General features: G+C 39.8%; 1 protein-coding gene across 50 annotated transcripts in view; it reads left to right on the top strand.

Annotated features, from left to right (window-relative positions):
* Window positions 1-16,996, top strand: part of TRIP12 (thyroid hormone receptor interactor 12) — a 160,270-nt gene that overhangs the window by 29,298 nt on the left and 113,976 nt on the right. For all 50 annotated transcript variants that reach the window (XM_078328785.1, XM_078328783.1, XM_078328777.1 and 47 more), the window contains exon 2: window positions 13,554-13,700. In XM_078328785.1, the coding sequence (XP_078184911.1) occupies window positions 13,603-13,700 (98 nt within the window). In that variant the 5' untranslated portion in view covers window positions 13,554-13,602. The remainder of the gene's footprint in view (window positions 1-13,553; window positions 13,701-16,996) is intronic.

Genomic DNA, 16,996 nt, shown 5'->3' with positions numbered 1-16,996 from the left:
AGAACACAGGCGCGTGCCACAAGACATAGGTACTCTTTACTACTTCTCTCTCTCTCTTCCACTGTTGACATTTAGATGTATTTTTCCAGACTTTTTTCCTACACACATACATGAACAAATACATACCTTTCCCTCCGTCTGCTTCTTTCTTTTGCTTTGAGTCTCAGCTCAAAATGTCTGTTCAGAGAGCTGTTACCTGATGATTCAACCTAAAGTAACGTTTTCCTTCCTTTTTCCTGTTATCCTCTACTCCTTCCTGTTTTTTTCCTATTTCACTTTTAATGGGACTTACCACAGTGTGCATGTAGTTTGTTTATTTTCTGTCTTTCCAATTGAGTGTAAGCTCCATTGTAGCAAAGAGTATTAACACCTGTCAAATAGGTCTTCAAATATTTGCTGAAATTTTTGTCAAATATTTGACATTCATGCACAATGTTCTGTGCTTGTCAGTGCAGTATGTACAGATTTACCTCTTTGCTTTTGAGGACCTTTAAGTATGCCATAGTATTGGTAGAGTGTGTCCTTAGTATTAATCGTTCCTTTGCTGAGAACATTTGGATCATCTTCCATATTTCCACAGTGATATTCTGCAGTGAGCATCGTGATTACATACATCCTTGCTTACTTGTCCAAGTATTTCTTTAGGTTAGTTTCCTAGAAGTTTCTAAGAGTATCAGTGGTAGTTTTTCATTGTGGGAGGTGGGAGAGTCATGTAAAAATTACAAAGGAATAGAAGATGATACGTGATGATACCAGAACAACAGTGTAAATTCGCGTTGCAGTTAGTTGTCAAACCTAGCTGATATTAGAACAATAAATTGGTTGTTATTTTGATTTTTTTTCTTACTGATTTCTTTTGGTGTTTTCTGAGGCACAGTCTCTCTCTGTCACCCAGATTGGAGCTCAGTGGCACAATCATGACTCACTGCAGCCTTGACTTCCTGGGCTCAAGCAATCCTCCTACCTCACCACTTCAGCCTCCGGAGTAGCTGGGCCTACATGTGCGTGCCACCACACCCGGATGTTTTTATTTTTATTTTTTATGTTTGAGACAGGCTTTCACTCTGTCGCCCAGGTTAGAGCACAGTGGCATGATCAGCTTACTCCAGCCTTCACTTCCCAGGCTCCAGTGATCCTCCTACCTTAACTTGCTGAGTAGCTGGGGCCACAGGTGTGCACCAACATGCCAGGCCAAAAATTTTTTTTTTTTTTTTTTTTTTTTTGGTAAAAAGGTTTCACCATGTTGCCAAGGCTGGTCTCAAACTCCTGAGATCAAGTAATCCTACTACTTCAGCCTCCAAAAGTGTTGGCATTACAGGTGTCAGCCACTTTGCCTGGCCAATTTTTAAATATTTTGTAGAGATGGGGTCTCCCTATATTGCCCATACTGGTCTTGAACTCTTGGGCTTAGGCCATCCTCTTGTACCTTGGCCTCCCAAAGTTCTAGGATTATAGGCATGAGACACTGCACCCGGCCTATTGTGATTTTTAAGAATGGTTTGATATTCCCATACCCCCATTCTGATAGGGTCGAGGAATCTGTATTACAGAAACTGATGTTTGGGAAATACAGCTCTGAATTTTTTCTTCTTTTCTTTTCTTTTTTTTTTTTTTTTTGAGACAGAGTTTCCCTCTTGTTGCCCAGGCTGGAGTGCAATGGCGCGATCTCGGCTCACGGCAACCTCCGCCTCCCGGGTTCAAGCAATTCTCCTGCCTCAGCCTCCCGAATAGCTGGGATTACAGGCATGCACCACCATGCCCAGCTAATTTTTTTTTGTATTTTTAGTAGAGACGGGGTTTCACCATGTTGACCAGGATGGTCTCGATCTCTTGACCTTGTGATCCACCCGCCTCGGCCTCCCAAAGTGCTGGGATTACAGGCGTGAGCCACCGCACCCGGCTGAATTTTTTTCTTGACTCCTGGTTTGTACATATTCTGGCTCAACATGGAGGCAGTTTTTGACATCTACTTGTTTTGGGTAAAAATACCAAATGTAGAAATGTGGGACTTGTTCTATAGAATATGGCATTTAAAATTTTTTTTACTTTTGAAAAATATTTGGGGCATTCTAAGTGATTTTAGGTATAATTCCTCTGAAATGCAGTATCTTAAAACAAAAATTTGACAATATTATTCACCAGGTGTTAAAGTTACAGTCTGTTTTTTCTCCTTGACTTTGAGTTACATTGTAATGCTTTCTTCTCCCCTGCCTTAACAGTGATGTTATTATTTGTTCCTGACAATTCCCCAGGTTTTAGCACTATTGATAACAGGCTACATACATACTTGTTTGGAAAAGATCATAACAGAAATCCATGATTATCAGAGTGTTGAAATACTTTTTATTGCAAGTCAGGAGTAGACTTTCTAATCTGAACTATATTAAAGAGTTAACCTCTGTGATGTCATTATTATAGTGGAGTTCACAACAGTGACAAGAATATGTGCTGAAGAGAATGTTTTTGAAAATATTGCCTTATTATTATGTGTGTCTGTATGCTGTAAAGGTCATTTACCAAATGTAAAATTGTTTTTGTCCATAGGGAGCACCCTTGTTGTAATCTACAGGGTACATTGTATTGTACTTTGAATAACTTTGATTCTTAGCCAGGAGTTTTCTGTCTGTCCCTTAAGGGAGAGAGGAATTTACAAATCATTCTCTCTCTGATCCCTCAGCAGCTCCTCATTTTTCGTAATCACCTAATGAGTCCCTAATAGATGGTATTATTAGATCCTTTTAAGGAAGAACTTGTAAAGTACCCCATTTAAGAAAAACTGAAATAAACAATAGCTTGGAGTCTTAAAATATTTGGAGCTAAATCTGATTGTAGAGACTATCCAGCCTGATAATTCTTAACAGGGAGGTACAAAAAAGGTTATTGATAAACTGGCCTGCTGTTCCCATTCACTGTCTAGTGATGGTAGCCAGCAGGATTGTAGACATGTTAAATTGGGCCTGTGTGCCATTTTTGGCATGTGGACTAAAAGCTGTTGATTAGCCTATGTGCTTTGAGACCTGAAGAAGAATATACTTGATTACATAAATGCAGTTAGTATTCTAAAGGATTATACAAGCCATCTGAGCTAAGACAGGATTTATATTAGGAAATGAGTAGCTGTGTATTTTAGAAATACTTTGGCAATAGCTATTCAGGATAAATTGATCATCTTACAGTGTTCTACAACACAGACTTTTGGTCTATTTTGGACCTTGTAAAGGGTTACCTCCTTTCCTCCTTGCTTTTCCTCATACCTGTTAATCACAGATTCAACAAGTTAGGCGTGTACTTCCTTATTTGCACTTGTCATCTTCTCATGCCTCAGAGGTTGATGTGTACTCTACTCATCCAAAGCTTATGCTCTAATTTTTTTCCCCTGTGGGATCCTGTTAGTAGACTGTACATTATCCACAACCCTTTCTTTCAGTAATTCTTTTTTTAACCTAAATACATATGCTCAATATTTATTTTTTAAAAAACAACAAACAGGGAAATCACATACATCCATGCAAACACAGTCTCTGTCTCCCTGCCCTCCACTTCCCTCCCGGCTATTGTCTCTTCTCTCTATAGTCCAGCGTTTCCAGAAAAGAGTTGGTGTTAACTGTCTACTTATCTTGTCTACTTATCTTGCCTTTTACCCTCTCTTTCCCCACCATTTCTAGAACTAGCTCTCACCGTTTTCGTTCCTTTTAATTTTTTGGAGGCAGAGTCTCACTCTCTTCCCCCAGGCTGGAGAGCAGTGGCACAATCTTGGCTCACTGCAACCTCCGCCTCCTGGGCTCAAGTGATCCTCCCACCTCAGCCTCCTGAGCAGCTGGGACTACAGGAGCGCACTACCATGCTCTTGCTAATTTTTGTATTTTTTGTAGAGATGGGGTTTTACCATGTTGCCCAGGCTGCTTTTACCATTTTATAAATCTGGTGGACATTCTTGAGTTTTTTGAACTCTGCCTATCATCTTCTTCTTGGTGTCTGTCAACATTAGCGTCCTGATTTATTTTCCCAATACTTGTGGTAAGTTCTTGATTTTCCTTGACTGGATTATTTTTTTATTCTGTTTTCCTTAGGTTATAAAGAGAGGACCTGTTCCTCATCTGTAGGCCTTAAATGCAAAATTTTTTGTTTCTGGTCCTTCAGGATAGAGTTTAGGCTTATTTTCAGGCTCAGGGAACTACTCCACATCGCTCCATTTTAATTTATTCTTTCATTCCTCCATGTCTTTCTTCACTGCTCTAGCATTTTAAAGAACATCAGCAGAAGTGACTGGTCATAGCATCAACCTGCGAAGGCAAAGTTAGTCATGTTTTTCTTCTTTGTTTAGAATAGTACATTTGATCTTGCTTCTCAAATTAGTTTAGCATATTTTATTATAATTATTCACTTGAGGATTGGCCAGCTAAACTGATTTACCTAGTGCCAAAGGATCAGAATTTTCTTCCTGGCCCCCATAATCCTTTAAGCTTAGGATGTCTTGGCTTTCTAATATTTTGACTTTTTTTTTAAGTAAATATGTAATTATTTTTATTTGTTCAGTCAAACTTGTCTGTCTTTATTAGCTTTGTAGCCTTAGGGTTATTTTAACTTACTGTGTGCTATGGTTTCTTTTTAAGAAGGTTGTTTTCTTGTTTTGTTCTTTTTGGAGACTGAGCTTCGTTCTTGTTGCCCAGGCTGTATTGCAATGGTGTTGGCTCACCGCAACCTCTGCCTCCCGGGTTCAAGCAACTCTCCTGCTCAGCCTCCCGAGTAGCTGGGATTACAGGCATGCGTCACCATGCCCAGCTAATTTTGTTTTATTTATTTATTATACTTTTAAGTTCTAGAGTACATGCGCAGATCATGCAGATTTGTTTCATACGTATACATGTGCCATAGTAGTGGTTTGCTGCATCCATTGTCCCGTCATCTACATTAGGTATTTCTTCTAATGCTGTCCCTCCCCAATCCCACCACCCCTGCTATTCTTCCTCTTGCCCCTGGTTCCCCAGGCCCCAGTGTGTGATGTTCCCCTCCCTGCGTCCATGTGTTCTCGTTGTTCAACACCCACTTATGAGTGAGAACATGCGGTGTTTGGTTTTCTGTTCTGGTGTCCATTTGCTGAGTATCATGGTTTCCAGTTTCCTGCAAAGGACATGAACACATCTTTTTTTATGGCTGCATAGTATTCCATGGTATATATGTGCCACATTTTCTTTATCCAGTCTGTTATTGATGGGCATTTGGATTGGTTCCAAGTCTTTGCTATTGTGAATAGTGCCACAATAAACATACGTGTGGATGTGTCTTTATAATAGAATGGTTTATAATCCTTTGGGTATATACCCAGTAATGGGATTGCTGGGTCAAATGGTTTTTCTATTTCTAAATCCTTGAGGAATGGCCACACTGTCTTCCAAATTGTTGACTTAATTTATACTCCCACCAATAGTGTAAAAGCCTTTCTATTTCTCCACATCCTCTCCAGCATCTGTTGTCTACTGATTTTTTCATAATTGCCATTCTAACTGGCGTGAGGTGTATCTCAGTGTGGTTTTGATTTGCATTTCTCTAATGACCAGTGATGATGAGCTTTTTTTTCATGTTTGTTGGCTGCATAAATGTCTTCTTTTGAAAAGCGTCTGTTCATATCCTTTGCCCACTTTTTGACTAATTTTTTATTTTTAGTGGGGGTGGAGTTTCTCCATTTTGGTCAGGCTGGTCTCCAACTCCCAACCTCAGGTGATCCGCCCCCCCTTGGCCTATCGAAGTGCTGAGATTAGAGGCGTGAGCCACCGCACCTGGCCCAAGAAGGTTATTTTCACTACCAGGTTTGTAAGGTTGGTGTGAAAATTTAAGGATTTAAAGCACATTGCTGGCACATGCTAACACAGACTACTCATAACCCATAATCATTCTTTCTTTACTATTCAATTTAAGTCTTGTAATTTTTCAATGGAATATTGTTATCTAGTATTATAAACATACTATTTTGGCTAGGCATGGTGGCTCATGCCTGTAATCCCAGCACTTTGGGAGGCCGAAGTGGGTGGATCACTTGAGGTCAGGAGTTTTAGACCAGCTTGGCCAATGTGGTGTAACCCCATCTCTACTAAAAATACAAAAATTAATTGGGCATGGTGGCTCATGCCTGTAGTCCCAGCTACTCAGGAGGCTGAGATGAGGCAGGAGAATTGCTTGAACCTGGGAGGCAGAGGTTACAGTGAGCTGAGATTGCACCATTGCACTCCAGCCTGAGTGTCGCAGCAAGGCTCTATCTGGGGGGTGGGGGGGTGGAAGATTTTTACATGTTGTATAATATTCCATTATCACATTCGAATGGTTTTGATCCCCATAAATTGCATTCAGTGCCTAACAGACCCTAATGTAGCCCTTTCTTTTGCACTCAGTGGCCCTTACTCTCCTAATTTCTCTCTAGAACTTTTCTGGTTAATTTGAAAAAAGGGCATTAAATTTTTCTGTTTCCCTAAATTCACATGTGAACTAATAAACTGCATTGTGCTGTTCTGTATATTAGATACAGTTATTTCAGGTTTGATGTATGGCTACTTAAGAGTTTGACATTTGACTTGTGAATATACCATACAAAACTGCTGATTTTGGCCGGGCGCAGTAGCCCACGCTTGTAATCCCAGCTCTTTGGGAAGCTGAGGCTGGCTGATCACGAGGTCAAGAAATCACGACCATTTTGGCCAATGTGGTGAAACCCCATCTCTTAAAAAAAAATGGCTGGTTTTATATTACCTCTTTCCTAAATCAAAGTAAGATAATAAAGTGTCCCAGTGGTTTTGAAGAAAGTTTTTGTTCTTTTTCCCCTTCGATTCCTTTCTGGTACATGATGGACCTGATAATTTCCCCCATTTTTCTTTAAGGTTGTACTTAATAAGCACTAATTAGATGGCAGCTATAGTGTTCAGAGAAGGTTCTGAGAACCTTACATACAGTTCTCTATTACTTAAATCACAAAGTATAATATTATCTCTAGTTAAATGGAGAAATGAACTGAGATGAAGGTAAGTTCTTACAGGTCTTACTAAGTAGCAGAGGCAGAATTTGAACCTAGGTGGGAGATGCAGAGTCGTAAGCTCCTTGTGAGGAGGCGTTGTCTTACTTGTCATTGTATCTTAGCACCTCTCAATCCCTTGCTTTTGGGGGAAGCTTAAAGGTTATTCATTCCCATTTTAAGATAGGCTTATTTGAAGTCTTTGCTATTTTTAGGTAGGCAAGAATGACTTCTGTTACGCACAAAGGTGATTCTATTTTGTTTTATTGTAGTGGTTTAACCTATACTGTCTGTTACCACACTTTGTTCTGGGACATAGTCATTTCCTTCTTTATCTGGTATATGTAGTTCAGAACTGGAGCTCCAGATGTCACTTCCTGCTTGCAGTCTGCAGGTCTCCATGCCATTACTTGTTTCATGACGGGTACTAATCTTGTAACATTTCAGTTTCTTTATTTGGAAAATGGGACTAATGGGCAGTGGTTTATATGGCTCCTTATCACTTTAAAATTTTACAAGATGAGTAAAGTACTTTGGAAATTGTGTTTATTACTGTCATTTACCTCCAAGTTCATGATCTGAAGCCAAACAAGCCTTTTTGGAAGACCAAATCTAAATAAGTGCATAACAAATTAGGGGATACATACTGGACAAATGAGATTCACTTCTAAAAGCTTATGCTTTGCTTAAAGTTAGGAATACGTTCTGAGAAATTTATTGTTAGGCAGTTTGGTCCTTGTGTTAAGATTGTAGAATGTGCTTACACAGACCTAAATAGTATAGCCCACTACACACCTGGGCTATCTGATATAGCCTGTTGTTATCTTCCTGTGTTACCCAGACTGGAGTGCGGTAGTGTAATCATGGCCTCCCACAGCCTCATCCTCCCAGGCTCGTCCTCCCACCTAAACCTTCTGAGTTGCTGGGACCACAGGTGTGTACCACCATGCCTGGCTAAATTTTAGACTTTATTTTTTAATTTTAAAAAATTTGTATTATTACTTTTTTGAGACAGAGTCTTGCTCCATCACCCAGGCTGGAGTACATGGCGTGATCTCAGCTCACCGCAACCTCCACCTCCGGGTTTAAGTGATTCTCCTGCCTCAGCCTCCTGAGTAGCTGGGATTACAGGTGGGCGCCAGCATGCCTAGCTAATTTTTGAATGTTTAGTAGAGATGGGGTTTCACTATGTTGGCCAGGCTGGTCTCGAACTCCTGACCTCGTGATCCTCCTGCTTTGGCCTCCCAGAGTGCTGGGATTACAGGCGTGAGCCACTGCACCCGACCAATTTTTAGACTTTTGTAGAGACAAGGTCTTGCTGTGTTGCTTGGGCTGGCCTCAAACTTCTAGGATCAAGTGATTCTTTTGCTTTAGCCTCCTAGTAGCAGCAACTACAGACATCCAGCACCTTGCCTGGCTTTATTTTTCGCAATTGATTTCTTTTGGTGTTCTAAAAGTACTGTACCAGAGGAATAATAAATGTTTTTGGTTTTTTTTTTTTTTAGCCTTTGTGTGTGTGTGTGTGTGTGTGTGTATCATGTTAAGAAATTAGAAAAAAATAATAATAATTTCTGGCTAGACACAGTGGCTCACTCATGCCTGTAATCCCAGCACTTTGGGAGACTAAGGCAGGTGGATCACTTTGAGGTCATGAGTTCAAGACCAGCTTGACCAACATGGTCAATCCCCGTCTCTACTAAAAATACAAAAATTTGCCAGGTGTAGTGGCGGTCTCCTATAATCCTAGCTACTCTAGAGGCTGAGGCAGGAGAATTGCTTGAGCCCGGGAGGCAGAAGTTGCTGTGAGCTGAGATAATGGCACTGCACTCCTAACCTGGGTGACAGAGCAAGACTGTCTCAAGAAAAAGAAAAATTAATTTCCAAAATGTTTTTAGTTGAAGTTTTCCTTGAAGGAATATTCTTGATACAAATTTTAAGAATGAATTTTTAAATTAAATATAAAGCAACATAACAGATTTTTTTGTTTGTTTAAGATGAGTCTTGCTGTCACCCAGGCTGGAGTGCAGTGGTGCGATCTGGGCTCACTGCAACCTCCGCCTCCCGGTTCAAGCAATTCTCCTGCCTCAGCTTCCCAGGTAGCTGGGATTACAGGTGCGTGCTACCATCCCCAGCTAATTTTTGTATTTTTAGTGGAGATGGGTTTCACCATGTTGGCCAAGCTGGTCTTGAACTCCTCACCTCAGGTGGTCTGCCCGCTTCTGTCTGCCAAAGTGCAGGGATTACAGGCGTGAGCCTCTGTGCCTGGCTGGTGGTTGTTGTTTTTTTCTATGTGGAGTTTGCATGTAGAGTTAAGTACTTTTTAACATAAAATTCAGAGGTCATTTAACTTAAACAATGAAGAAGTTGATTGTACACTCAACTTTAATCAAAGTTGTCATGAGTTTGTTTTCAACCTTGAAGATATCCATTAGTCTTTTTGTTTTTCCTGTTAAAGTCATGCATATTCTCTATTTTGTTTCAGTGCCTTAGGACTGAATATCAAAGTTTTTATGTGAAAAATCTTGATTAACAAAAATGAAAGTATGCCCATGGTTAGGAAAGAGTAGTATATTTCAGGATTTGTTAGGGATGTTAAATTGGGTTTATAATTCCAGTTTCGCACTATGAGTTAGCCTGTTAAGACAGAATCTTCAGGTTCATACTCACTACCAGTTATGAAAACATAACTTCTAGCAGTATAATAGTGTAATTCCCACTTGTGTTTTAAAAATTAAGTAATAACATATGGTAGGCGTAAGTAATTGGTCAAGTCAGTACAGAATATTCTGTAAGGAAGACATTCTGGAATTCATCGTGTAGAGAAAACTTTTGCCCTCTGGGTTCTTAGCTGCAGCCAAGGAGGCAATAAACTTTAGTTGAAGTTAAGGTGTGATATCTGTGAAGGGTGTAGAACTGCTCAGTACCAGGATTCAGAGGACTGGTTACTCAGCAGATCTTGGAACTTTCTTCATTTGGGTTTGTCTATAAGGTGTAAGGAGTTGAACTTGATCATCTCTGAGGGTCCCTTCCAGCTCTCTTGTTTTATTGATACCTGACAGAGGGAGAGCTCCTATATCCATCATATGTTAATCTTTTATTTACTTTCAGGAAATAGTTCTAGTCTTTAACAGAGCCTGGCCTCTTTTTTGTTATGTTTCGAGACGAAGTCTTGCTCTGCCACCCAGGCCGGAGTGCAGTGATGCGTTCTGGGCTCACTGCACCCTCTGCCTCGTAGGCTCAAGCAATTCTCCTGCCTCGGCTTCCAGAGTAGCTGGGATTACAGGCATCCGCCACCATGCCTGGCTAATTTTTGTATTTTTAGTAGTGACGGGGTTTCACCATGTTGGCCAGGCTGGTCTTGAACTCCTGACCTCAGGTGATCGACCTGCCTCAGCCTCCCAAGTGTTGGGATTAACAGACGTGAGCCACTGTGCCCAGCCTAAGCCTGGCCTCTTTTAAAAAGATGAATTTATGCTTTAACAGCAGGTAGTAATTTGATAACTTTATTCTTACTTGCTATTCTTACAGCTCAAGAATTATCCACAAATAGGCTATTGGCTGATAGTGGTGCCAGTTAGTCAGCTTTGAAGATGTTGGGTAGTATTGTTAAGATTATCTAGGTGACTTTAGATCAAAACAACTAGCTTGTCTTAGTTTCATTTGAATGACTTGATACTTCATGACATACAGTAAACATTTAGTAGCAGAATGTGGGCAGGTGACAACTACCAACCTTGTTTCTAATACTCTTCTTTGCTTTTTAAAGTGAGAACAGCAGTATCATCCTATTCTCTTGTATCTGTTCGTGCTCTTTGGGTCCACGTGAAATGGCATTGAGATGGTGTTTGAAATACAGAAATTTCTAAGATGAATTTTGAAAAAGACTGGCTTTTCATTCTTTAATGTGCTGAAGTTCTTGTGTATTGCAGTATACCCAAGAAAGCTCTTTTTTTAAAAAATTGCATTTTAGGTTTTGGGGTTCATGTGAAGAACATGTGAGATTGTTGCATAGGTATACACATGGCAGTGTGATGTGCTGCTTTCTTCCCCATCACCTATATCTAGCATTTCTCCCCATGTTATCTCTCCCCAACTCCCCACTCCCTGCTGTCCCTCCCTTATTTCCCTTCTACAGACCCCAGAAAGCTCTTTTGAAAGATGTCTTCAACTTTTGTGCCCAAAGAATGAGAGTCAGAGGTTAGGGGACAGGCATTCATATTTTGATAAAGCTTCCCAGGTGATTGAGATGTTTATCCTTAATTAAAAACATTTCGCTGAGCAAAGTTGTATGTTGTAAAAAAAAATAAAAATAAAAAAAATTTCACTTTTGAAAGTATTTTGCCAGAAATTTAGATTCATATTGACAATAATTTTTGGGGTGAAGATTCTCTCAATATATTAGATTTTATTTTACCACAAATATTTTTATTCTTTTGAATGAATGTTTATAGTAACAATAATAGTTAACATGTACTAAGCACTTGCTGTATGATTGGCACTGTACTTAGTAATTTACATGGATTTTTTTTCATTTGATCTTCGCAACTACTTTGTGAGGTGCGTTCTTTATCCTCATTTGATAGATTGATGCACAGAGGAGTATATATACACACACTCATATATGCAAGCTTGTATACAGCTTGTTAGTGTTAGAGTCCGGAGTCGAACTTGGGCAGAGGCAGTTTGACTGAAGAGCTCTGTGCTTAAAGCTCTTATGCTAGAGCAGCCTGCCTAATTGCTTTTGAATTGGTAAACAGTCAGTCTCAGTGACAACAAAAATGATTTATTTCATTCTAAACTCCGGATCCCCCAATCCTTTCTCAAAGGCAGTCATTATTAACAAAGTATGTTTAATGCATCTTTCCATGAATTTTTAACGTGGATACTATAAAGAAATTTATGTACAAGTCTTTTTTATATACATACACACAAATGAGAGTTTCATATCTTTTCATATTAGTACATGTAAGCCTAACCTTTTTCTTCTTTCTCTGCCTGCCTCTCTTAATGTTTAAATGTATTTTTTTTCTAAAACTATCTTTAAATTAGTAATTTGAACTTTCTAATTAAAGTTTATTATATTAATTAATTTGGACATGTGTGATAGAAACAGTCTTTACTGAATTGTATCAACGATATAACTCAAAAGAAACCTTACTTATTACAGTGCAAGGAATCTCTAAAACAAAATCCAGTACAGTAATAGACTTAATTATGGTTAATTTGCATTCTCTTTGGCACCAGTTTCTATAATGTCATATGTTCATTCTCTTCACCAGTAAATAGAAGTAACAGAAAGAATGCTACTTCGAATTTGACTGCAGGCTTACAAAAAATAGTGAAAGATTTTATTTGTACATGTCGTAATTCTGTGATTGTAATGTTGGCTTTTTTTGTCACTTAAACTAATTTTCTGAGTATAGACATTTTATCTGTACAATAATTAAATTTCTTATAGAAAGTTCAATTTGATTGTGAACTGTTTTAAGCTAAATTGTCACACTTATAAAAATACTTCCTTGTTGCTGACAACTCTGTTGAGGTACGTAATGTACTGGTTTTAAGGAAGAGTAAATGAAATATAGAGATTATTTTGTCCAGGGTCGTGACCAGCAGAGCTGCTGTTGAAAATCCTAAATATTTGGGACCATTGCTTAGTTTACTCTGTGAGCTGCTTTCGCCTCTTCTTTTCATTAAGATACTGCAGTTTTACAATTCTGTTTTGTTATGCTTTGTTTTGAGACAGATGTCTCACTGTTGTCCAGGCTGGAGTGGAGTAGCATGATCTGGGCTCACTGCAACCTCTGCCTCCTGGGTTCAAGCAGTTTTCCTGCCTCAGCCTCCTGAGTTGCTGGGTTTACAAGTGTGTGCCACCACACCCAGCTAAATTTTGTATTTTTAGTAGAGACAGGATTTCACCATGTTGGCCAGGCTGGTGTCGAACTCCTGACTTCAGGTGATCCACCCATCTCAGCCTTCCAAAGTGCTGGGATTACAGGCGTGAGCCACCATGCCCAGCCACAATTTTGTTTGTGTTTATTTTTTCATTTCTTATTCACAACAGTACTGTGAAGAAGACATGACATATGTTGTTAATTCTGAGTCTAAGGAGTTCTAGACTTAGAGGCTGTCATTTGTGCAAAGGCAAACTTCGTTAACACCTGTTCGATCACAGGACTTGAGCCATCATGTTTTGACTTTAGGTGTAGTGCCTGTTTCTGCACAATATGCTAGAATTTGGAAACAAAGACATGTTTCTTTCTACCTGTGCTCTGTATTTGAATTGAGAATTTTCTAGCTATTCCATGAAAAATCTTAAGTTAATTTTATGTGCTGAGTTCTGGGCCACACGCCTTGAATTTGTTATATCCCTGACATTTTGTAACACATTAAGTAGTCAGACTTCACAGTTCAGTGAGACATTGCAGTATTGGTGAAGGCTATAAAATCAGATCGTTCACAGAAAACTTCCTCATTGCTGTCAGTTCTCCTCATTTCTTTTCCATATTGTATTTTGTACATCTGATAAATTTTGTTTATTTTTTTCTTTTAGTGAATGGTAGTGTCTAGAAAGGGTATGTCCCTTCAAGAGAGAGGTGCCAATGTCCAACCGGCCTAATAACAATCCAGGGGGGTCACTGCGACGTTCACAGAGGAACACTGCCGGGGCCCAACCACAAGACGACTCAATAGGAGGAAGGTACGTATTTCATGGTAATTTGAAAAGGAATTGAGAATAAAAGAAAAAATATTTTTAAGCCTCATTGTGAGGTCCAAAACATGAATGGTTCATTGCATATGAGTATTCCTGATTTGTGAACCAAGTTCTTAAAAGAAAACTGGAATCCAAAGCAGTTCCTGAATATTTCCCCAGATAGGCTAGATTCAAAGAAATCGTTTCATAGTCATTGACATGATCAGACACCTAATTTAGCATATGGTGTGTCATGTTTTCTTTGCCCTTTCTCCTCGCTTCCTTAAACGTATGTCACAACTTTTACCATTCGTGTTCCTTTTCCTTATGTGTTGACTTAATGATACTTTATTGAAAAGAAATTTCATTTATTTTAAGAACTTGAGTTTTGATACTCAGCTTTTAAGTTTTTGTCCTCAGCATGCTTTTTGGCAACATAGATATTGACAGAGTAGCGAGGCACTTTGACTTGGTTAGTGAGCAAGTTGTCTTATGTTTTTAGTGGCCTGGTGTTTCTTTTTAGTTGGAGTAGTTACATATGAAGTAGTGTGAAGAATTAGATCAGATGCATTTTCTTGAATGTAATACTCCAAGTCTGATTTATCCAAGTACTATTATTCCATGTAAAAACTACTCAGAACTCTTCTTGCAAGGCAAGAATTTTGGAACTAATGTTGATTATGTTTAGCTTGTAATAGATAATGATAATGGCTAAATATTTTTGTTTTTGATACAGGATCTTATCACTCTGTCATCTAGGCTGGAGTGCAGTGGCACTATTTCAGCTCACTGTATCCTCTCCTTCTGAGGCTTAAAAATCTCCCACCTCAGCCTCCCAAGTAGCTGGGACTAGAGACATGCACCATCACGCCTGGCTAATGTTTTTGTATTTTTTGTAGCGATGTGGTTTCACCATGTTGGCCAGGCTGGTCTCAAACCCCTGACCTCAAGCAATTCACCTGCCTCCCAAAGTACTGGGATTATAGGCATGCGAGTCACCTCACCCGGCTGCTAGATTCTAATAGGATTATCTCATTCAGCATTTTGAGGCATAACCATGTATGCATATTATCTAGTAAATTATTTAGAAAATTTTTAGTGTCAAATGTAAAGAATAAATCAAAACACGTCATGCTCATGTCAGACTATTTAAGTGGTTAAGCATAGGGATTTTGGACTAGGGCAGGTTTGTATGTGATTTCTTTTTTTGGGGGTGGGGGGAAGACAGTCTCTGTCTCCCAGGGTGAAGTGCAGTGGCATGGTTTCAGCTCACTGCAGCCTCCACCTCCCAGGTTCAAGTGATTCTCCTGCCTCTCAGCCTCCCAAGTAGCTTTGATTACAGGCTCGCACCATCACACCCTGCTAATTTCTGTGTTTTTTAGTAGAGATGGTGTTTCATCATGTTGGTTAGACTGATCTCCAACTCCTGACCTTAAGTAATCTGCCTGCCTCTCAAAGTGCTGGGATTTTGGGATTATAAATTCAAGCTACCATGCCCAGCCTTTTTTTTTGTTTTGTTTTGTTTTTTTTGAGACGGCGTTTCGCTTTTGTTACCCAGGCTGGAGTGCAATGGTGCGATCTCGGCTCACCACAACCTCCGCCTCCTGGGTTCAGGCTATTCTCCTGCCTCAGCCTCCTGAGTAGCTGGGATTATAGGCACACGCCACCTTACCCAGCTAATTTTTTGTATTTTTAGTAGAGACAGGGTTTCACCATGTTGACCAGGATGGTGTCAATCTCTTGACCTCCTGATCCACCCGCCTCGGCCTCCCAAAGTGCTGGCATTACAGGCTTGAGCCACCGCACCCGGCCGGCATGCCCAGCCTTTGTGTGTTATTTCTGCCTCTGCCATTAAATAGCTGTGTGTCTTTTGTTAAGAGTTTAGGGAAACCTCAGCTGTTCAGTCCACATAGTGGGGATATCTATTTCATAGGATCACTGGTAAATGTTAGTATTTTAGTATGCTAAGCTCTTAGTACTTATGTTTAGTGTAGAGCTCTGTTGTGAAAATTTTTGTTTTTTACATTCAGGTAATTATTCAGAGGCACCACATGCAACTTCATGTGGTTGATTTTAAAACATTATTCCTCCTGCAATTAAAGTGTTACTCATTTTAGATTATTTTGAATATACAGAAAACTAAAAAGAAAAACATAATGATTCCACACTTACAATGTGTACTGTTGACATTGGTTACTATTGACGTTTCTTCTGTCATTTGAAAACTGTGTGGGCCGGGCGTGGTGGCTCACACCTGTAATCCCAGCACTTTGGAAGGCCAAAACGAGCCGGTCGCCTTAGCTCAGGAATTTAGGAACAGCCTAGGCAACATGGTGAAACCCCGTCTACTAAAATACAAAAAAGTAGCCGGTGTAGTGGCATGTGCCTGTAGTCCCAGGTACTCAGGAGGCTGAGGCAGAAGAACAGCTTGAACCCTGGAGGCAGAGGTTGCTGTGGGCCGAGAGATTCTCCTGCCTCAGCCTCCCGAGGAGCTGGGATTACAGGAACCTGCCACCATACCTGTATAATTTTTGTATTTTTAGTAGAGATGGGGTTTTACCATCTTGGCCAGATTGGTCTTGAACTCTTGACCTTGTGATCCACCCGCCTTGGCCTTTCAAAGTGCTAGGATTACAGACGTGAGCCACGGCGCCTGGCCTAAAATAGTTTTTAAATTGCATTATGTTTTCATTTTATTTTTAGAGACAGAGTCTCACTCTGTTGTCCTGGCTGAAGTGCAGTGATACGATCATAGCTCACTGCATTGCGAGCAGTTGAGACTATAGGTGCCTGCCAGTATGCCCAGGTATATATTTAGGTTGATGCAAAAGTAATTATGGTTTTTGCAGTTTTTTTAATGGCAAAAATCATAATTACTTTTGCACCAACCTAGTATGTATTTAAAAAAATGAGTAAGGCTAAGCACTGTGACTGGCACCCGTAATCTCAGTACTTGAAAAGGCTGAGGTAGGATGATCATTTGCGGCCAGGAGTTCAAGACCATCCTGGGCAACATTGCAATGCACATCATATGTCATTGGAAGACATGTATTTTTCTACAGAAAATAAATTAGGTTGGCACGGTGGAACACACTGATACTTCTAGCTGCATAGGCTCATCTGGGAGGACTGCTTGAGCCTAGGAGTTCAAGGTTTCAATGAACTGTGACTAGGCAGGCCACTGCATTCCAGCCTGGGTGACAGAACAAGACCTTGTCGCAATCAATCAATCAGTAGTAAGACATAAATGGAATTGGTTAATACTAACAATTAAGATGTGTTGGTTTAAGTAACTCAAAGTT

Source organism: Callithrix jacchus, chromosome 6 (assembly GCF_049354715.1).
Source record: "Callithrix jacchus isolate 240 chromosome 6, calJac240_pri, whole genome shotgun sequence".
NCBI lineage: Eukaryota > Metazoa > Chordata > Mammalia > Primates > Cebidae > Callithrix > Callithrix jacchus.
This window is presented reverse-complemented; position numbering and strand designations above follow the sequence as displayed.